Raw genomic sequence first — 23,075 nt, forward strand, 5'->3', positions numbered from 1 at the left:
GCTCGTTTTTGAGAAAAATCCTTTAGTCTTATTAAATGCAAACATATAAAGGGGCTGCGTTATGTGATAGCTGTGGTAGCCCTCAGATGTCAAACACACAGAAAACACCAGTAAACAACAGAAATGGAATAAAACACAAAGACAACGTTAAAGATACACAAAAGATGAATAAAACACAGGGAGTTGGATAAAACACAAAGTACATAAAACAAAAACACTACAGTAGTTTTGGGGAGACAATAGCGTCACTGAACAGCTGTGAAAGTGGCATAAACCAAAACATGCAAAGTATTGCACTGAGACGTGTTTAAAAAAGCAGAGAGAGAGTAAGCGCAGGTCATATGTTTCTATTCATATAATACTACATGTTATATACTACAGTAGACTTTTGTTATTAGCTGTTAACTTGTCACTTCTACAGCTGTTACGTCACATTATCGTCTCCCAAAAAAACTTTGCTTGTCTTTTGTGAGATTTTTCAGCATTTTTACATGTTCTTTTACAACTTGGGGTTGATGTTGAAATGTGACAGTGAGCACCACCGAGGCAAGCGATTTAAAAGACAAACAAATGGCAAAAGCAGAGAACATTAATAGAGAACATTACATGGAAGAAGGAGCTCTGTCTTCACCGTGATAAGCTGTTGTGAAGTTTTCCCTTGTCTGGGTCAGAGGTCATGAAGGAGACGCTGTGGCACACTATATGGATTGTAAAGCATAAACTCTCTGTGATTTTAGCCTTTTAAAAATATCTTTACAAGAGTGGGGTGGAGGTGAAGAAGGAGGCTGAAGGAGAAGAGAATGCAAAACAAAGCAGTGACCCATCCTATTATCTTTGGGCCTCTTTGTCTACATTAGTCAGATTAATTTCTCAAAGCCGTGCCACTGTTACAGTAATTTATTTATTGCGTGTCAGAGTTGAGAAGCAGGCCACAGCTTTAGTGTCTGGAAATTTATTTGCTGCTGCTGGTTCGACTGCAGTGTTTCCAGAGGGTGACACGCCAACACCCCGTCAGTTCTCAGGAAGGGCTTTAATGCTGTGTGTGTGTGTAAATGTGAGAGGAGAAAGTGTTGCGAGCTCTTATATACACACACATTGGTGTTATGCACACGCAGCGCAAAGTGTAAAGCCAGTTTTTCTGTTTAGCCAGTTGTTATATGAACATAGGCTTTGGCTGAATGCATCTTGGAATACTAACTTATTTCTTGCATTAAATGGTGTTATTTTTAGAGGTGCATTTTGCTGGACAAAAATAGTAAAAATGACTGTTAAATGTAAGAGAAAGTTTGCTAGCAGGCCGCCATGTTGGTTTTTGCCCAAAATCTAGGAGCATGGTTTGCATTTGCATGGTTGCACGAGGCCGTAGAAGAGAGATAGGCCCTGTCGATTATCTGTTACGACACCGCCCTAGTGGCCTGTCCATCAAGCGTCCAGTGCTGCGAAGCATTGCGATCTCTTGCGTGCAAGAACCCCGTCTTGGGACATCTCCCATAAGAGGGTACAGCTGTGTGAAAATGTTACGGGAGTGCCAGAGTGTCCTACCCAGTCAAATTGCAGTCATTGCTTTTAGAGAAAAACGGATATGATGGTTTATCCATGCATGAGGCCGACGTGTAAAATCACCAGCACATTTATGGAGTGTCTGGAAGGCATGATGGTATCCACTAAGGCGTACTGTATACAGTGCACATAACTGGGCATAAAATGCCCTTCTCTGTCAGGTTGTACCTGAGCACGGCCAATTGCACAGACACACCTCCGAAAGCACACGTGCCATAAACAGACAGACACACATGTGTGCGGGCATAAACAAATACAGACTCCCTTCTGTTACAGCACCAGCTGAACTGAATCCCTACTCAGACACACACATACATACAGACACCCAGAGGCATCCAGGTCTTTGTGCCACTTCCCTAGCTACCTGCGAGACAGCCTGTGTATCCTGCTGGTATGAAAGGTAAGCCTCAGAGAGACGGAGCAGAGAATAAATGTGTAAAATGGGTCAGAGCCTGAATATCATTACTGCCCTGCTCCCCATGTGTATACTTACTGTGTGTGTGTGTGTGTGTGTGTGTGTGTGTGTGTGTGTGTGTGTGTGTGTGTGTGTGTGTGTGTGAGAAAGACAAGCTGTGATGAATTTGTGAGTGAAAAGGCGAAAAGAGTGTGTGCCTAGTGCTGTATGTGCGTGCGTGTGTCACTTTAGCTGCATTCCCACTCGGGGAGTTAAACTCAACTCTCCAGAGTATAAAGACTGCCATGGGAAGGATCTCAACTTGTCTGTTTTGGAAGGTTTTGTGTTTGAGCACATTGAGAGGCAGTGTCAGTAGTGTGTGAAGCCATGCCATGGCCCAATTTTTCTTGTCCGGCTCAGGAATTCAAAACACAAAGCCAGAGAGACACAGGAAGTTATCTGTATGCAGGCAAGATGGTGGCATTCTCCATATCCATATCCTCTGTCGAGGTAAAACTATAAATATTGTACGAGGCTAGCATCAGCAGCAGATCCAGACAGTGTTTACAGGGTGGAGGGGGGGGGACTCATCCCCCACATATGGATGAGTCGCTGATAAAAAGGAGATATTGGTATTAGAGAGTCAGGCGTGTCAGACGGCCTGCAGCGACCGGAGCGCACCGCCGACCCAAATCTCCATTCAGGCGTCTTCGCTTGATAGCCACTCATTGCCAACGCTGCACACATGCGGCATTGTCATGAAATTGTGCTCAGTTGGGGATTTTGAAGGTTGGAGGGGTGGGCAATTTGTGCCTGCAGATCAGTAGTTGCATCTCAGCACGGGATAGAAAGGTGGGTTTTTTGTGTTTCTGTGCATGTTGCTGACACAAACAAGAACAGTAACAGTAAAGCCTCTGTTATCCACGGCTTTGAAAATGGTGTGTGTTCACCAGGATTTGAGAGCCTTGTGATGTATACTTTTTTCTTCTTTTCCCATTTTCTTTCCACAGTCCGTCCCAAAACCCATCGCCCTCGAGCCTTGCTTTGGCAACAAAGCCGCCGTGCTCTCCATCTTTGTACGGTTACCCAGGGGCACCGGCGGAATCCCTCCTCCAGGACAGTCTGGTAAGACGCAGCCTTTAAAATCCTTCACTTGTTTTTCTTTCCTGACTTGTTTGTTTGATTGAGCCTCACTTTTTTACATCATCTTTCCTTGATCTGACTTCCTCCCCCCTCTGTTATGTACTGTAGCTTTGGTCTTAGTCGGTCCATGACAATTTTGAGCCTTTCAGTCTTTTTTCAACGTGGTTCACTTCCTCTTTCTTTTGTTATCCAACACTGACTTTATGATCCAGCCTCCAGTGTATACACACACACACCAGCTTCAGTTTTAAGAAAATGAAACTGGTGATCTTGATTCTTAATCTATAGATTAGTTAAATTTTTATTTAATATTTGTACAGGATAAACCTGCAAAATGCTTTCAAGTTAATGCATTTAATATACATGGATAAAAAATAATTGAGAGCTCACGCATCTATTTTTTCCCCCAGGCCTATATATTTAAATAAAAAAAAAATTAGGATGCAAGGACCAGATTTGGGTTTTGGTGGGAGGTAAAAAAGCACTATCAGCATTTAGAAACAGAGCACAGTGAGAAGATGACATAAAAATTAGGAATTTAGAGATTTCTTGGTTCCTTTTTCAAAATATAGGAAGGAGAGAATATTTAAATCAAGCGTGCAAACTGATTTGTGACGTGCTATTTGCACTGATATTTAACGCTGGAAAAAAGCATGTATTGCGCCCTGTATTAGCTCACTTGCGGCAGCAAAACCTTCCAGCCACTCTTTAGTTTTTAGCAGTTGGAGAAAGGAGAGAACGGAGGGATCACGATGTGGATTTTGGACCCCATCCTGACAATAATCAGGCCTTGGATGGACGTCAGTCTGGATCAATACCTTTACGTAAAATATTAAATTTAATTACACTCAAATTGAACCGTTGCGATTTCAGGACCATGGAGAGCACTCAAGGTTTCACAGTGATCTCATGAGCTCTACTTGACCACATGACTGATTTTTAGTGGTGGACCTACTCAAATTCAGCTGCGTGCACTTTGGACCAGTCGCCAGCCTCTCACGGGGCATTCGCACTCTCATTCACACCTATGTGCAATTTAGGATCACCAATTAACCCGACCTCACTAACTGCCTGTTTTTGGACATCAGCTGACTGTGCCTGTGTTTGGAAAACAGCACAACAGTTGTAAATTACTCGCAGAACCAACCACACCTCTGAGTGCTACTTGGGGATTGCGTGATTTTTAGTCTCAGCAAAATCATGCACATCCATCTCGACAGTGGTCTAACATGTTTACAGTAATTACTTCATGTAGCACCATCGTTTTGATGTGGATGTATTCATTTTTAAAAACGCTGCAGCTTGAAAGCAGCAGTGCTATTCCTGGTTTTCCTCAGTTACTGCTCTTCACTCCCTCCTTTTTTCCTCTTCCTGTGGCGAAATGAAGACTGCTTGTTGCTTTCCTACCTTCATCTACTTGGTGTGTTAGGAAGCATACTGCAGCTATATCCATGCAGACTCATTCTGTGCTTGATTCCTCTCTATCCTCTTCTCATCCTCGTTGCTTTAAAGTGCAATCTAGTGTTTTTCCTGTTTCCCTCTGCTCCCTTCTTTCCCTTCCTCCTCCTTTTTTTTGCCCAACTTCTGACTGCACTGAGAATTGAGTCCATTACTTTCTTTCATCCTCTGCTCTGTCACTTGCTGTCTTCACATTCCCACCCATGCTTCATCTGTTTTCCTTATCTTTCTTTTCAAGATCCTCTGATAAGACCCAAGTGCTGCTTCCCTTACCTTTTCTTAGTTTTTGTTTCCTGTTCTCTTTCTTTTACTGTCTCAATAATTCAACTCGCCTTTCTTTCAGTATTTTTTTCCTCCTCTGTGTTGTATAGCTCTTTGCCTCCCACAGTTGCAATCCCCAGACCATCAGCATGCCTAAGGCCCTTATTAATTACCACATTGTCCTTTTGTCATAACAAAACTGCCGCGGCTCTCGATGGAGCTTTCCCTTGGGCAGCTTTTGTTGAGACCATGTTAGCCGTGTTCCTCCCATCTCCTCGTGCCCTGGGGGGGGGGGGTCTACCGTTATAATGCTTTTAACTTGCTCCCCATCCAGCCGTGTTGCTTTCAGATCTTTAAACTGCTTTCAGTTTTTCAGCATCCCAGCCTCACAGCACTCTTTAGCTCATTTCATAGCAACCAAAAGGATATCACCACCACAGATTATCACTGATTTCTATCTTCGGCTCGTTTAGGTGATTTGAGCCATCCTGCTTTTTTTTCTCTTTTTCAACCAATAAGAAACTAGTAGTATCTGTATGATTTCTCAGCATGCGACCCCTAGCGCAGCCGTTTTCTCTTTTTTATGCCTTCAGTGTTTACTTGATTGCAATAAATGCGTCTAATATTGGTGATAAATGGAGTTTACTGGTATTTCATGGCTCAGAGAATGTTATTAAATGTTGATGAAGTGTGGTGTAAGTTAATGATTGCCAGCTCTGCACGTTTGTGTACGCGGTTGTGAGTTGGCAGTTGTGTGTTTTGCTTTCCACACATCAGCAGCTTTCCCCACATTACAGTTACTGCATTCAAAGTTAGCCTCATATTGCAAGTGTAGCCTAATTAATGCTGGGTTTTTGAGACTGTTACCAGTGCTTACATTTCAGTGTCTTAATTTTTTTCCTTAATTATAAACGATCTCCTCGCCATTTTAACATGGCTTAGCATTTAACCTCCCTCTAATTTAACTTATATGCATCGATTTCCTTATTTATGGGTCAGTTTCTACCTTAAACTTGATCATTTATCCTCATTCCCAGCTCCACATTTGTATTCTTGGAGGTTAAAAGTGCTAACATCGCAGTTCATCCTCTGTCTTAAAGGTCACACTGTGTTTTTTAGGTTTTTTAAAGTTGTCTTCTGATTGGCTGCCTCTCGCAAAAAAAAGAAAAAGAAAAACAAAGCTCTGTGCTTGAGGTGATCATATTCAGGGGTGCACATGTCGCATGCACACCTGTGGACCACTCATGTGCACCCCTGATCATAGTAGATCGTACCTTGTCTTTTGTGGAGCAGTGTGATTATTTGCACATGTTTGAAACTTTGGACATGTTTTATATGTTATACAAAGTTCACAGGTTGATATGACAGAAAATAAGGAAAAGCGTAATAAAAGTAATTCATGTTTGTAGTTTTATATCTTTTACTTTAACTAAACGAGTCCTCCTGTGTGCGCAGGTTTGGCCGTGGCCAGCGCGCTGGTCGATGTATCTCAGCAGATGTGTGTGGGGTACAAGGAGAAGTCTGGCGGACTGAGGAACCGTAAACAGCAGCCCACAGCACAGCCATCCACCTGCATCTGACTGCATCCCCTGTCCTCTTCTACCATCCCAACACCAAAAGCTCTCCCATCAGCCTCCCCCACCCTCCCCTCGCCTCAGCCCCATCCTTCAGAGACTCCCACCAGCTCCGCTCTGGCAGGGAGAGGTGCATGCTGGGACGCAGGACTTGAACGTTTTGGTGAAGGGGGCCGAGACATCTGGCAGACTGCAGCCTCAGAGGTCTCCCCCTTCCTGTCCTCCTACAGGAACTTTGATGCTTGGAGTCCCCTCGAACTGATCGACAGAAACTAGACACAGAGAGGGGGGAGGGAGGGAGGAAGGAAGGAAGGAAGGGACAGAGCAGGTGCTGACCCCTCCCCTCCCCCTCAGCGAAACATTTTACATTTGTCGACACCACCTCGTTAGTCGAGGCGGCCACGGCTTGCTGCTAGAAGAGATCCTTGTCTCGTAGTTTTTGACAAAACAAAAAACAAAACAAAAAAAATCCAGAGACTTTGCGACCGTCTATGTTCGCATTTTATTTAAGTTATTGTTGTTCTTTCTTTTGTATTGTGTTATTTCAGAGGCAGGAACAAAACTGGACACGCTCAGTTGGACATGCACACACAAAAACGCATAACACACACTTCAGCAAGCCCTTGTACCCATTTGTAGCCCATTGTCACCTGCTGTCATGTTCACAGCTCAGCACTGAGGGCTGTTGTCACTGGAGTCCTGCACAGTTTGGCCTCCGAGCAAGCTAACAGCATGTTCAGTCTTCCTTTAATGAGGATCCACTGTAGGAGGTTGCCTGTGTAGCCAGAGCCCATTTAAAGAGTGTGTGACATTTCAATCGGCCTATGTGTCTTCTCCCGCTGCCCACTCTTGCGGCCTGTCTGGAGCTTCGTCTCTCTGTCTTTGGCCATTTGGCTGCCGAGCCGTCCGCCGCACAAGGCAAGACTGCTGCAATGCCTCACCCGTGCTGGCCGGCTGGCTGCTGGATCGCCAGTGCAATTGAAACTTTTCCAGCTAATTACTCTTCCAGTTCTAATGAAAGCCAATGGCAGCATGCAAAGCTCACTCACACACAGAGCTAGAAGTAGTGGTGGGGTGGGGGGGGACCTCTGGCAATTAAAAATTGTCCTCGAAACCATTGTGACACAGGCTTCCTATAGATCACGTGACTCTGACTGAAGTGATTTGGCTGATGTTAGTGACCGCTGCCAGGGCAACTGTTGAGCTCTGAGACTGTTGCCTAAGAAATCCATACCTTCTAATTACTGCTCTCATTTCCCAAAATGCAATGCATCCCTCCTACCCCCGGGATACCAGCATCTCCGCCGCTCTTATTGTGCCATTCGATTGCGATCGTTCCACATCTGTGATCTATCTACAACCGCCCAATTAGCCCATACAGCAGCGACGTCTGTGCCCTTATCGATGCGGCTACAGTGGAGCTGCTAAACCCCAGCGTTTAAATGGTAAAGTGCAGTGTTTTTTTACTTTTGTTAGCAGCCAGAATGCATGAGTCAGTGCCTGTTTCTTTAAGAGCATCGTTTTTTAAAAATGGACTTTTGAATTGGCCTCCATGTCTCTTATGTTGTCGTCTGGTCCCTCAGCTGCTTTTCCCTGCACTTGTCTACAGTCTACATCTAAAATATCGGTCCTGCTTTTAAAGCAGCATTACTTCAAGTGGGAAAATGAGGGAAAATGCAGAATAAAAAATCTCAAGGCAAACACAGAAAAACTGAGATTGGTAGATTAAAACAGAGATGTCACAACTAAAGCATCAAATTTGGGTTTGTGCCATTTTTTGCTTTAGTTTTTCTTTCTTTGTTCAATTTTGCATGTAGCTATATATGTATCTTATTGTTCACATATACAGGATATAAGTTGTACACTGCAGCACTTTTAGGCCTTCGACACATTTGTTGGTGTATCAACCTATAGGAAATATGGTGCGTCTCCTGCAGTCTCGTAAGGTTGTAAACTTCCCGCTCTCTGGGAAGTGCAGCAATAGAACAATTTAATAGTTTGCATTCTACCCTAAAGAGCTCGTTGTGTTTAGTTCCTGGCTCTCACATGTGCGCAGCATACTAGAACTTCACACCGCCTGGTTAAAGGGCACACTTTTAGCACTGGGAAAAGGTCAGAACAGAAAGCATGAACAAAGCTGACATTCTGTAATTATAGAGTGCCGCGTGCGCTTGTGACTCCGCTCGGCGAGCGTCATGGCGCGGAGAAGCGGCTCCGTTCGTGCTCGTGCTTTGAGGAATCAAAGTGCTTCACCTGCAGTCTTTATCAATTTTCCTCTGCTAGAATAAAGGGTTTGTTTTTTTACCCAACATGGGTAGTTTGATGTTTTGTTGGGTTGTTTTTACAGAATAAAATAATATTAATTATTATTATTTATATTAAGCTGAGGCTCTGGATCTTGTAGGGCGTTTTGGTAATAACCAACTATTATTACATGAATGTGATGATCACAAAGAGTCCTTCTGAGTTCCACAGAGTATTTTTATTTAGTACTTTTTCAGTCCCTTTGAAAACACCTACCACCCTGTCTCAGAATGAAGGAGTTCTTTCACCTCCAACCATTTGAAGGTGGAGTTCAGTTCAAGAAACTCTGATAAAACATGCTATGTTGGCCATTGGAAGAAGAAAATTACGCTTTGTGTGAGATTTGGCTTAAAAGTGAGACTTTACAATAACCTGTGAGGCAAAAGTGTGGCAGAGACACGACAGACACGCGGCTCGCAAACTCCAATTAACCGCCATCAAAGGTGGCGATGTGCTCCCAACACTAAAATGCCCGAACGGCACATGAACTACATCTGTCTTTCCTCTGCAGCGTCAGCAGCTCTGAGATCTGCCAGCACCTTTGCGTTTTTGATTTCTCTGCAGGTTAACGTTTTCACTCCGCAGCAGGCCTGTTTCTGTTTAACATAAAATACTAGCTGTTCACGATGCTCAATCGCTTTACTGTACTCTCCAGTGACAAAACCTACAACGGCAGTCGTTTTCATCATTGCAAATATGATTTTGTTGCATTGACTCTCTCCATACGAGTGTGGTGTACAACTGCTTCGACTGTACTGCAGTAATAATTTCATAAAGATTGTTTGTTTTGTTTTCTATAAATGAATGTAAAATCTGTGCAGCCAAGGTAAATCTGTAAACTGTAACTCACCGGGGACGGTTTGTCGCCACTTTCTTTCTTTGGCCGTGGGTGACAGGGCGGTGCAGTGGTTAATGCAGACGGCAGAGGAACTGTGGGATGATGGGTTCAGACCATTAAAGAGCGAGTTGTCACTTTGAAGTTTTTTTTTTCCCCTTTTTTAAGAAAGACACTGAGCTTGTAAAGAAGATGTGAGCTCTGCATGCCCAGTCAGCCCACTGTGATCTTCTTCTGCTTGATGGTTCAAACGACACGGATCCTGTGTCGGATACTGATGTCTTTGAGATAATGTTGAATGTTTGTGTTTTTGTCTTTAACCTCTGTGCTATGATTGGCTTAAGAAACCCAAACGAGACTAAAGTTTTTCCAGATTTTTGACATGTATATGAAACCTGTTTATCTGTAAACATGTTTGTTGTCAGCAGCCTCACACCGGACTCCTACACAAGTCCCAAGCATTCAGCAATTAGATAAATTTAGAAGTAATATTGCAGTTTCAACATTTATGCAGGGCAGTTCATCCCTGGTCCACCCACACGGCTGTTTTTATTAATTTTGTTTTGCCGATCAGGCATCTTCTCAGGACTGTGTTGGCGTGTACAGACTCCGAGTTGTGCGTTTGCACCTGTTAGGACAGTACTGACTTACAGCTAATGGTAGGGCTGGACAGTATGACCTGATATCTAAAGCATGTCATTACTTTTATCACTTTAATAATAAATGTAACGACATGTTTCATGTATCATTAGAGCACGATGCCTCATTCTTGGTCTTGGCTAATTGCAGTTTGTCGGGTTCATAATTCTGGGCTTGTGGCCCAGACTGTATGCTGTAATTGGATAAATTTGGCCTGTGCGCACATTCAAAGCATATTTAGCTCTACAGAACTTGAAGAGAAGTCCATTCAGCCAACTAATGCTTTAAAGGCCCTACTTAGTGTGCTTCAGCCATGCCGAGCAGCAAACTCATTTGCACTCAGCAGGGTGAAGCCACGCCCAGCTGCAGCTACTGTTGTCCAGTTAGGTCGCCCCATGATAACCTCATCTCCCCCCAATGATGACTGATGGACAAAAAGGTCTTGCTGTTTTCATCTCAGCTACATTGTGGCTACGTCCACACGTATACGGGTATTTTTGAAAACGGAGATTTTCCGTTTTTGTTTTTAAAAAAAAATCCTGTCCACACGTAAATGCAAAATTGAAGGAAAACGCTGCTAGGAACATGCCAAAGCAACAGGTGGCGATATATTCCTAACCATGTAGAAATGTTGGCCAATCAGAAGTCTAGAAGCCTGGGTGGGAAAGAGTAAACAAAGATGGCGCATAGAAGCAGAACTGAGTCCTATGTGTGTAGGGACAGTAACTGTGTGTGTATATGTTAGCGTTTAAACACTACAGAGAGTAAAATTAACAGTAACAGTATTTTGTCTAAGTCCACCATGGCAGAAATTCATTTCACCGAAACAAAAACGCGGCGCACAGTGTAGCCTCAAAATAGGCGCACATCTTTGACGCTGCGTTTTCTCCGTTTTCCTCGTCCGCACATAAATGCAAAAACAAAGTTTTCGAAAATATCCACCCTGGCAGGCGTTTTTAAAAATCTCAGTTTTCAGTGACCGAAAACGCCGTTTACGTGCGGACGAAAGGCGCAAACGCATAGAAAAATCTGTGTTTTCAAAAATATCTGTGTACGTGTGAGCGTAGCCTGTATCTTATAAATGAACAACTAATAACTAATTTTTGAGATTAGCCACTTTTTGTGGTCTTCTGTCTGCATTTAGTCGCCTTTCGTTAGTGTTAAAAGCACCGCCTTGGATTTTTAGTCAGTATTCCTCAGATGCATCACATGTACCTTTGACGGCTTGCAAACATACTGAAGGATTTTACTTTTTCTTTTGCAAAGCCAAATTTTAAAGGTGCAATATGTAGAACACCTTACTCTAGGGTGGCAGTGGGAAGGTCAGTGTTTTTGCATTAGCATTAGCGTTAGCAGCTAGTCTGGATCCTAAGCAGCCTTGTTTTGTTTTTTTTCTTAGCCTGACTTTCTTTAAAACTCACAATGAGGCACAAACAGTGCTCATGTCTGCCGTCTGCTGCTCAAAGTTCCCGGTCCTCAGTGTCCGTATAAAAGAAAAGTTGGGTTGGTTTTTTTTTTGGGGGGGGGGGGGGGTGTTTCTCTGATGCTGTGCCGAGTGCAGACTGGATGCTTTAGTGCAAAGTGCAATTGTGTAAAAGTACGGGTCAGTGTTGGCAGGTTAGCATGCCAAATTCGGTCGATATGTGTGATGCATACACTTCTTTGGAATAATTAAATCTAAACATATTGCACCTTTAAATGTGCTAACCTGCACGGCATGTTTTTGCTCTGATGCATTGCTGCTTTTTTTTCTTTTGTTTTTCCCCAGTGGATTAGCATCAAATCACTGGGACAGATGTGTTTGTGTACAATTTAAAAAAATTGCTGATGCGTAGCATTAATGATTAAAAAAAAAAAAACCCTACAGGGTACCTTTAAACACGGCTCATGATGGAAATCGATTGCGTCCTGCAGTCGATGCTTTACAGAAAGGTTTCCACCTGTAGACCAGTGGGGGTGGAGCTACTCTGGTGTCTGTGCAATCAGGATAAGCTAGCAGTCATTTAAGCGCAAAACTGGAAACTGTACTCAAAAAATGTTATGTATTTGTAGCGGAAAAATTTCAAGTGTAAATACAAAACGTAATCATTCAAATTTGTGCTAAAATAATTTTTGGCAGCAACAGGGAAAATATTTAACCATCCCAGATTAAAACCAGTCAAACATAACCGTCCTTTCAAATTACTAAGAAACATACCTGCACATTCATTTTCTTCCCCTCTTATTTATTTTTGGAGTCACATTTTAATCAAAACCTTTACTTGGAATATAATAGTTTGAATCTATCTGTAAGGCATTTATTGTAAAGCATCTATGGGGGAAAAGGGCCTGCGTTTGCTAATTTAGTCTTGCCATCCTTAAATAGTAAATGATTATACCTCTACAGAGCTGGAAGATGGCCTCAGTGTGCCCTATTTTGTTTGGTGGATTAGTATTAAATATTGCTTGGAGGAAGGTTTTAAAGCTGCAGGAAAGCTGCTTTTTGTTTTCAACCGTCAAACGTGGAATCACTGGCTTTTTTTCCTCGTTATGTGTTGAGGAATCTGTGCCAGCATGGCATGAGAATATATATATGAAATGCCTTTTTTTTAAAAAGTCAGAAATCCAGCTCCAGTATGTGTCCTGTGTTTTTTGTAAGACCAAATTGATGCGACAAATCAAAACCTAAGAGCACAATACACTCCGTTTTAACGTCAACGTGGGCAGGCCGAAGCTAAATCTGTTGACTTTCTCCCCTTGGTCTAAACGCGTTAAAGCCCAGCTCTGTTGGTAAACATGAACTTTAGCGTGGGCACTCTGCTGATGCCGCATTACAAGATTCCTGCATCCTAAAGTTCAGATTTTCCAGCCGATTACCTCCCGCTACCATTCGGTGTTACCAGGGTGTGAAGTGCTCCTGAGCAGCTCAAAATATCTGAGAGGGAGTGTGGAAGTTTGCAAAGGGAAACGTTTAAAGCGTGTACACTGTCACTGCCCTGTTTACCTGTCCATTTTTTTTGTTTTTGATTCGAATAGATGGGCAGCTTTCTCTATTTTGCTCTGCTTTCCAGGCCTCAAACTTTACTAGGGTAACACTGAAACTTTACAGTGGCCTTATTTCACTTTATTAATCTCTGTATTCGCTGGTAGAAATGTACAGCAGATACATGTTCATGAAGTCTGTTTAGTAACTGGAAACGTTCCTAATATTCACAAGTAGACACTAGCTGCATTAACCTGTACTTAAAATGCTGTAACACCTAGGTTAAAGCATCTGAATAAGGTCATTGTAAATTCAGGCATTACCCCCTCTAGTTTTTCCTCCTCCTTCCTTTTTGTATAGAGGCATTATATATCTTGAGGAAGTAGGCTGTTAATATGTATAATTTAGCAGTTGCTGTTCTTTTGTAAATAATGAGAAAGTATTGTGAATGATATTTGTTGAATGGTTTAAAAAAATCATTTATGGCGAACCTCTCTCGGCTTTTAAAAATGTGACTACAGTGCATATTTTGTATGTAAGACAGCAGAGTAGGATGAACAAGCATTACTAGAAGCTGATGACAACTACATGTAAAACTTGAGGATAATAGCTTACTGACCTTGTAATTATTGATGTACATAAAAGAATGACAGAACATTTTTTTTTGTCTATTATTAAATGTGGAAATCCAGCCATTGCTGTTTGTCTCGATAACTACGAATAATTAATTTTGGAAATCTCCTGCAACGCTTATTTGAATGTGCTCGTTCGGTGCCAGAGGGATGGTGCTTCAGACTGTGCACAAATTCGGCTAAGATGTCTTTCAAGTAAGTACACTCAACTTGAAACGATTGTCTTTGATGCTGTAATTCCAAAACAAGCCCCTTTTGCATCCCCTAGAGGATGTAATGTTCGCCTCGCAATGAAAGGAGCCGGTATTGAAAAATTTATGTTTACAGCAGGATGAATTTAAAAGCTGTGGAAAATATGACAAATCAGCTTAGGGATGGATCAGAGTGAAGGCGGGGTTCCTCCTGTGCTGTAAAATTACAAAATTTCATCTCCACTCCCGTTCTAAGTTCTGAAATTTTAAAATACTTTCCTACCTGCTGCTTAATACGGGGTGTGCAACGTTATATGTGAACACACCACAACACTTCTTTTGATTACAGTAGAGCCAACGCACAGCGCTGTTTATATGGAAAACCAAAGGCGGAATATCGACACAAACACCTCGTACCAACTGTCAAGCACGGTGGTGGATGGATGATGATTTGGGTTTGTTTAGCAGCTACAGGTTCTTGGCACCTTGCAGTCATTTTGTCAACAATGAGCTCCTCTGTATACCAGAGTATTCAGACGTGAGGCTATCTGTCTGACAGCTAAAGCTTGGCCCAACCACTATCATGCAATGATCCCAAGCAAAGCAGCAGATCTACAACAGAATGGCTGAAAAAGAAATGAATCAAGTTGTTCAAATGGCCAAAGTCCAGACTTTAATCTGATTGAAGTGCTTTGGCGGGACTGTAGGAGAGCTGTGCATCAACAAAAGTTCACCGTTGTAAACAAAAGTAGGTCAAAATTCCTCTGCAGTGATGCAGGAGTTTGGAAAAGTCATACAGGAAACAATTCAAGGTATCGGTGCAAAAAGATGGTTTTAAAAAATGTATGTTAGTGCTGCGCAATACTGTAAATGTTGGTATTGATCCGATACCAAGTAAACACAGGACCACTGTAGCCAACACAGCTGCTATAACCTAAAGGCGGTTTGTGGGCTTCACTTACTGAAGTTAGAGGATAGAAACAAAGTATCCTACCGTGCTAGTATCGCTCCAGCATTGGTATTGATACTATAGATATTTGAATCGATCCACAGGTTTTCCAATAGTTGGTTCTCAAGTTTGGCTTATGTTTTTAAAATAATAAATAAATAACGACACGGTGTCAAATGTCTCGTGGTGTTTGTTTCACGTTGTCATTTTAAGGTTAATGCTGCCCTGGATTGTAAAATATTCCCCTGTTAGGTGAAAGCTTAGAGTTGACAGGAGGCATGCTTTCTTTTTACCATGACTGTGCGTTGTAAGACAACATATGCTGGTTAACCACAGCAAAATACTTGTCCTGAACAAAAGCAAGCACAATTTTAAATTGAGATGAAGCCAATTTTGTCCTCTTTCACACAGGGTGAGTCTCTTTGAGATAAGACTTCGGGTTTTTGAATGAAATCCCACAGAATACAAAGTGCACTGACCAGAACTTCAACTGACTCAAGGTTTGGATGCTAAGTACTTCTATTACTTCAATGCATGGAATATATTTAAGATTTTACATGCATAATGTATAAAGAATAAAAGAACAATTTTTATAAGTTGTCAATTGAATTTTTTTTCTTTGAATAATTCTGATGGCTTCTGGCACTTTGGGACTGTTGCTAGTGGACAGAGGGCATCTATAATGCAAGGAAAGACGAATCATATAGAACATATCAGCTCTGTGATCCATCGGGCTTTTTAAAATAGAGCACCATCATCATTTGACTTGAAAGCAGAAGTTGAGTTACAGCGTAAAACTCCAAAAATAGGTGCATGTTCTGGAGAGCCTGGTGTGTTTAGGAACACAAGAAAAGGTAAAGAAATCTGAATTTATTTGTTTATTTTAACAAACAACCTTTGTTCTGCAGACAGTGCAGAAAATCTGGTTGTGTGCTTTTCAGGGATTCACCCTGAAAAGAAACCTCCCAAAAAGTCACACTAATGATTTCACATGGCTAGGATTTCCAGTTACAGCAGGATCATCGGACCTCACCCAACTCCAAATCACGACTTCGTCAGCTCCCAGAAGAGGGGACTTTGGAGCTTCGAAGCAGCTAATATAAAAACCTGCAATACCCACTAAGCCTGTGGAAATGTGGTGAACGCATTCGTGCCTTTGCAAACCAAATAATCGGGGTGAAGTCTGCTTCCTATTAATAAACAATAATGTGCTCCATAAGTCATCGTGGCAAGAACTTGGTTGGAGAAACAAGCTATACCTCCAGGCATTGTTAACGACTCCAACACTTACTCAGGTGCACAAATGCATCATAATGTAGCTCTCGCTGGGACAAGACCTGGTAATAAAGTGATCACTTTACAATTAAAGGACAGATTTCAGTGCTTGAAAATACTTGAGCATGACACATAATGTGCGTGTTGCATGCTCTGTCCTATTAGTTGTAGGCAAAGGGGGCTCTGAGGTGGTAGTGCAGACTGATAATGACCTACGGGCAGTACACCTTGACCAGTTGTTGAGGCAGAGCTGCCACTGACAGGATGATGAACCTGTATTCCAAACACACAGTAATTTAAAGATGGGAACTTTTTCACTGTTTTTCAGCCTGTAATGCAACAGGGGTTTTTTTTATTTTTTTTTAGATAACGTGTAAGATGTGCATATGTGCATTTGTGTTTGTCAGCATGCATTTATTTATCAGTCCTTTCTGAAGTGGTTGGATTTGGAGCATTTTTTCCCTTCAGTTTGTTTCTTTCATGCAAGAATGTTCCGTTTTCCTGGAAAGATAACTTTAGTACACAGCTCGCGCATCCTCTCGCAAATTAAAGTGAGATATTCTTGTTTTAAAGGTTGTGTCTGTAGCGCTGTCTCAGTGGTAATCTACAGTATGCTGTATGTTCCTCCCTGCTTCTGCTTTGTGATGATGCAGAGACTCGGTCGGCTTTTAACAGCGTTTACTCACCTTTTCTCCAGATAACGAGTCCTCGTCCCTTTGCTAAATCACTGGAAATATTCCAACATTCTCCGCAAGCATTGCCAATCATTTCCAGATGAAATTACAAAGCAACACAGCACGCGCTGTGATAATAAACCTATGATACAAACGGCAGGAATGTCCAATCAGCCTACTTTACTGCAAATCAGACCCCCACTGAGCTTGACTCCATCCTCAAGCCGAAAAGGCCCCACAAGCTCATCTTTGATGATACCAGCCCAAACCAGTACTCCACCTCCACCTTGCTGGCGTCTGAGTCGGACTGGAGCTCTCTGCCCTTTACCAATCCAGCCACGGGCCCATCCATCTGGCCCATCAAGACTCACTCTCATTTCATCAGTCCATAAAACCTTAGAAAAACCAGTCTTGAGATATTTCTTGGCCCAGTCTTGACGTTTCAGCTTGTGTGTCTTGTTCAGTGGTGGTCGTCTTTTAGCCTTTCTTACCTTGGCCATGTCTCTGAGTATTGCACACCTTGTGTTTTTGGGCACTCCAGTGATGTTGCAGCTCTGAAATATGGCCAAACTGGTGGCAAGTGGCATCTTGGCAGCTGCACGCTTGACTTTTCTCAGTTCATGGGCAGTTATTTTGCGCCTTGGTTTTTCCACACGCTTCTTGCGACCCTGTTGACTATTTTGAATGAAACGCTTGATTGTTCGATGATCACGCTTCAGAAGCTTTGCAATTTTGAGACTGCTGCATCCCTCTGCAAGATATCTCACTATTTTTGACTTTTCTGAGCCTGTCAAGTCCTTCTTTTGACCCATTTTGCCAAAGGAAAGGGCGTTGCCTAATAATTATGCACACCTGATATAGGGTGTTGATGTCATTAGACCACACCCCTTCTCATTAAAGAGATGCACATCACCTAATATGCTTAATTGGTAGTAGGCTTTCGAGCCTATACAGCTTGGAGTAAGACAACATGCATGAAGAGGATGATGTGGACAAAATACTCATTTGCCTAATAATTCTGCACTCCCTGTAAAGAACCAAGGCCGCCAGAGCTCATATTATATTTTTACATGCTGTAGTGCCATTTTTGGGAGCATTTCAAATCGCTATACATCAATACAACCATTAAAGCCCATATTTTAATAATATGTATGCATTAAGTGCATAGTAATTACATAAATTGCAAAAAATGCAATAAACTACAAAAAAATTGGAAGGTCCTTAACTCATGATGAGCTACAAAATGACCTCCAGCAGGACACCGATGCTGATGTCTCCAAAATGATCAGAAACAGACTTGGTGGCTTGACAGTGAGCCCGATTGGCATTTGCCACAGCATAGAAGAATTAGGGCCCCCACGGGCCCCCTCTGCTTTTCCCAGGTAAGAGCAGGTTCACCCAGAGCTGCCTGCTACATGGTTCAGCATGGCTGGTTTGGTGACTGCTATTAGGTCCATCCATTCTCTTTCACTTGTTCAGTTCACAGTTGTGGAGGGCTGGATCCTATCCCAGCTATTGTAGCAAGACACAGACCCTGCCACAGGGACACAAGCATTCACACTCACGCTATGAGCAATTTAGAATCACCAGTTAACCTAACCCCAACAACGAGATGACTTTGGACTGTGGGAGGGAGCCCATGCAGATGTGCAAACATGGAAACTTCACACAGAAAGATCCTGGACACATGGTGGAATCGAGCCCAAGAACCATCCTGTTTTAAGGCGGTGCTAGACACTACCCGTAGGTATTGGCGTGAAGTCCTTCTCAGACCTCAGAGGAACCCAGGACCCACTGCACCAGTGTAGTCGGACACTGGTGCAGTGGGTCCTGGGTTCCTCCTGGTGCACAGCATTGCCTGGCCTCATGTGGCAAAAGTAAGCAGGCAGTAGTAACTGGAACTGCAATGAAAATCCATCATAACAGTCTTTCATGTCACTCTGCTCCATAAACTTCGACTTATTGTAACACAGATTTGTTACTGTTCCTAGTCCTGACTTGTTTTACTTGTTTAGGTGTCACAATGTGTGTCTGTGGGTTAAAAGTGTCGCTTTAGAAAGACAAAAAGTTTCCCCCACGTTCAGTTGTCAGATTGTGATCCACCCCCTCCCATCTGCTGCTTCAAGTAAGACAAAAACAAATGTTGAGAATTATTATTTGTAAATACACTTTTCCCCGGGCCTGTTTTCAAATAATCACTCCTATTTTTAATGCCGCGGTTGATGTTGCCGAGCCCTCGAGGTAAGCGGCGGCAGGAGAGGCTGAGTGTCGCTGAGCTGCTGTGTTCTCACCAGCAATTATTCATCACCAGTCTTTCTCCATCTCTCCTTTATTCTTTCTCTCCCTTTAATCTCTGTGTCTGCCACTCCCTCCCTCCCTCTCACTCACTTCATGTCTCCTTTTGTTGCCATCTCTCACTCTCCTCTTTTCACTTCCTTCCTGATCTGTTTTCTTTTCTTTTTTGAGTCATGGCCCATCTTCATGTTTCTTCCTTTCCCCCCTCATGTGTTGTTCATCCACTCTTCTCATTTAACCCATTTTTTAAATTTTTTTTTGCTGTTGCCCCCCCCCCCCCCCCCCCCCCATGTCCCTTATTTTGTGTCCCTTTCCTCTTCTCATCTATTTCTGTCTTTGATCCCTCAACTTTTTCCTCTCTCCTTCTTTTCCTTTCTTCTTTCCATACTCCTCCTTTCCATTTTCTTCTCTTTCATCTCCACGTTCCCTGCATCTTTCTCCCCATTTCCCCTCCTTTCCCAGTTCCATTCGTCTCTCTCTTCTCCTCTGTCCTCTTTTTTCATTCCTCCCATATTCCCTTTCACACACAGATCCCTCGTCTCATCTTTCACATCCTTCCCCTTTTTGTTTGTCTTTCCCCTCCCTTCCTTTCTCCTTCTCTTCTCATGTCTGTCTCCCCTCCTTTTTGCTGTCCATCTTTCTTTGATTCTTTCCCTTCCTAATTATTTTCCTCCATACATCACACACTTATGTTCATCTGTCATTTCTCAACTCTTCTGCTCATATCTCCTCTTTCCCTGATTCCTGGCACCCCTCTTCGCTTTGATGCTCCTTTCTTCTTGCTTTTCTCTAATCTTTCCTTCCCTTAAATCCTTTCCTCGCTCTCTCTCTTTTTTTTATATCTCCTTTTCAGTTTCTCTCACTCTCCCCCCTCTTCCTCCCACTACCTTCCTTCCTGTCATCTCACCTTTCCATCTCTCTTTCTCTCTCTCACCTACTCTTGTTTTTAATCCCTGTCACGTCTGTTCTCCTCGTTGTTTCGGTCTTCTGTTGCCTCTCTCTTAATCCTTTTTTTTCTCGTTGTCCTCTTTTGCCGTTCCCTCTCTGATTTATTTCTATTTATTCCTTCTCTTTTCTGCCTCTTTCGCGTCCTAAATGTTCCCAGTCCCACTCACTTAATTCCTTTCTCTCTTCTATCCTCCAATGCACCTCCTTTCTGCCCCCCTATCTATTCATCTCTCACTCTGTTTCTCTTCTCCCTCCCTCCCTCTCCTTCCCTACCTCTCTCTCCTCACTACCTGCTCCGACCCTGTTCTCTCTCCGCCCGAGGAGCTCCTATACGGTGTAAACAGATGATTAGGTGCTGTCCTTTGATTCCAAATCTTTGACTAAATCCATCCTGATCATTATGACAGGCTGCACACTCTGCTCTGTAGCAGCTGGATGATAATAAAACTTTTTATCATCCAGACTTTTTCCTCTCTTTCTTTTTTCCTCCTTCACATTACAGCAATGCTGTTTATGAAACCATCCTCCCCTCTCCTCCTCCTCCTCCCTCTCCTCCTCATCATCATCTGAGTCTAATTCCGTGTAAGCAGATATTGTTTGCAGACTTTACATGCGTCTGCCCATTTTCGGGTCATCCAGACTTTATTGCTTACATCAAACAGTCTAATGTAATTATCTCTCCTCAGCTTTGATTCGGCTGGTTTTTCAGCAGAGCTGTCAGGGACAATAACGTCTGGGGGGGGAAGAGAAAAAAAAATCCTCCCGTCGTGTTTCAAATTTGCTGAACAAAGGTTACACGGTGAGATGGAATTCTCAGAAATGCTGCATTTGTGTTTTTCTGTCACAGACGTCTTTTTTCCCTTCTTCTCGTGTGTCGTTCTGACACATTATGACAATTAGTAAATGTTTCTCAGGGAAGTTTCTTCCATCGGTCCGTCTTTAGTTTCCTTCTTTATGCTGGCTTGCCAGATTCTGGCTGATGCTGATACCCACCCCTCCACCCTCTTGTGATGTTAAAGGACTTCACTCATTAACAATCTGCAATAAATCCATCATGTGAGGAAAATCCCTGTTTGCTCATGTGCTGTAGCTCCCAAACAAAAGGCCTTTAATATGATAGCTTGTCCAAGATGTTGCCAGTATCGCAAAATGCCAGTAAAGTAATATGTCTGCAACAGTGGATGAGAGGAAGTTTCTAAGATCTGTGACGTCTGGTTGATAAAACTTGCCCTTTGTGATATGACAGGAAAACCTACACGTAACAGCAGCTACAAGCAGAAATGTGTCATCATAAAATGAGTAGAAACAACTCTGTGACCAGTGGGAAGCAGCTCACATCGATCATGGGCTTGTTTGTCTTTATGATGCTGCTTTGTCTTGTAACTAATATGCTGAAAGTGTTTGGAAGTGTCTGCGTATGCACATGCCTCAAGTAAACAAACTTTTTAATGTGGAAAAATTGCAAAATTTGAAATAAACATAGCTCTCCACCTTCAAAGCCTTCTTCCCTACAATGCCTCCACATTACTGGTTCAATAGGGTTTAAAATGGTAAGTAGCAGCCAGGTCCTGCTAATCAAAAGCACTTGATTAATTGCTTATCAGCAAGTGTGAGCACTTCTGTAAAAGAAGATGTTTTGACACATTTCTGGACTAAAGCATTCAGGTTTGCGTCAGCACAACGCTCCAATCTTCACTAGATCTTCATCCTGAGCTCAGACTGTGCAACGCTCAGAAACTGCAAAAACCCCAAACTTACATCTCAGACTCTACAGGCCTCAGTTAGCACGTTACATGTTAAAGTTCATGTTCAAGTATGGCTTATTTTTGAAATATGGCAAGGAGAAACACTCTCATCTTTAAAAAGAATCTGCCAACACCGTTTACTTCAAGTACCTCAAGTATCTCAAGTACTTCAAAAGTAGAGATGTTCGGTCAACATGCATTGCACCACATTTGGTGAAAACACAGCATATCAGCACAAACATCCTACGGTAATTTTCAACACAGTAGGAGAGGAGTAATGGTTTGGACTCGTTTTGCAGCCACAGGTCCTGAGCACCTTATAGTCACTGAGTTGACCATGTATATTAAAGTAATCAGTGACCTCAACAGAAGCAAGATTTTGACTATTTTGATATTTCATTATGGATTTTATGGTCCAGTGGCAACAAAAACAGCTTGCTGACCTCCGATTTAAGAGAATCTGTTTCTTCACTTAGCATTTAGTTTGTTTTGAGCCTATTTTGATCTCTTTAAATGTAATAATTCTACAGTTGAGTTTAAGTAGCCATAAAGTGTCACAAGTCAGTAAACACTCTTGCAGATATTTGTTTCTGAACTTCAGAAGTCAGTTTAGGACGTCGTGCAGTACTTAGCTGCCCGTTGGTGGTCAGATTTTTAGCTTTTTATCAGCCTTCACTAGCAGCAGCAGCAGCAGCAGCAGCCACAGAACTAACAGCTCCAGTATGTGGGACAGCAGGAGGTCTGTCCCACATAGCTGTTGACCCAAAACATGGAGAACGGCGCCAATTACAGCCGCAATATGCAAAGCACAGGTGGCGCACACGTGCAGCTGGAGTCTCAATTTGGAAGGATGATGGGCTAAAGTCTTTTTCTTTAGCCAAACAGCAACTTTCAGAAGTTGTGAGGTGATTTCTAGTTATATTTGGCTACTGTCAGGCTTTTTTGTGTGTGTGGATTGCTGATTTTCCAAAAACCACAGCATCGAGTGTTTCTGTGGCTATTTCCAGCTGCAGTGTGCCTCACCTCAGCTGCCTTACAAACACATCCTTGCATTATAGCCTTAAGGTATAGAGTAGTTTAGAAGAAACACCAATTTGCTCTAGGTTTATTTACACCAGGGGTCTCATTTATTAAAGTTTCCTGATGCTCAAGTTTGGGCTCAAAGTTGTGCTTTGTAAAGTTTTCATGTCAGAATTAACTCCTTGGTGATTTTCTCTGACATATCAAAAGCAAAAC

General features: G+C 42.6%; 1 protein-coding gene across 1 annotated transcript in view; it reads left to right on the plus strand.

Annotated features, from left to right (window-relative positions):
- Positions 1-10,729, plus strand: part of atrn (attractin) — a 134,633-nt gene extending 123,904 nt beyond the window's left edge. The window contains exons 28-29 of the mRNA XM_085258069.1: positions 2,965-3,079; positions 6,272-10,729. Coding sequence (XP_085114195.1) covers positions 2,965-3,079; positions 6,272-6,396 — 240 coding nt within the window. The 3' untranslated portion in view covers positions 6,397-10,729. The remainder of the gene's footprint in view (positions 1-2,964; positions 3,080-6,271) is intronic.
- The last annotated feature ends 12,346 nt before the right edge of the window (positions 10,730-23,075 follow it).

Source organism: Mchenga conophoros, linkage group LG19 (assembly GCF_057382185.1).
Source record: "Mchenga conophoros isolate Kocher_MC1m ecotype Shallow Benthic linkage group LG19, M_conophoros_male_GT1.1, whole genome shotgun sequence".
Taxonomy (NCBI): Eukaryota; Metazoa; Chordata; class Actinopteri; order Cichliformes; family Cichlidae; genus Mchenga; species Mchenga conophoros.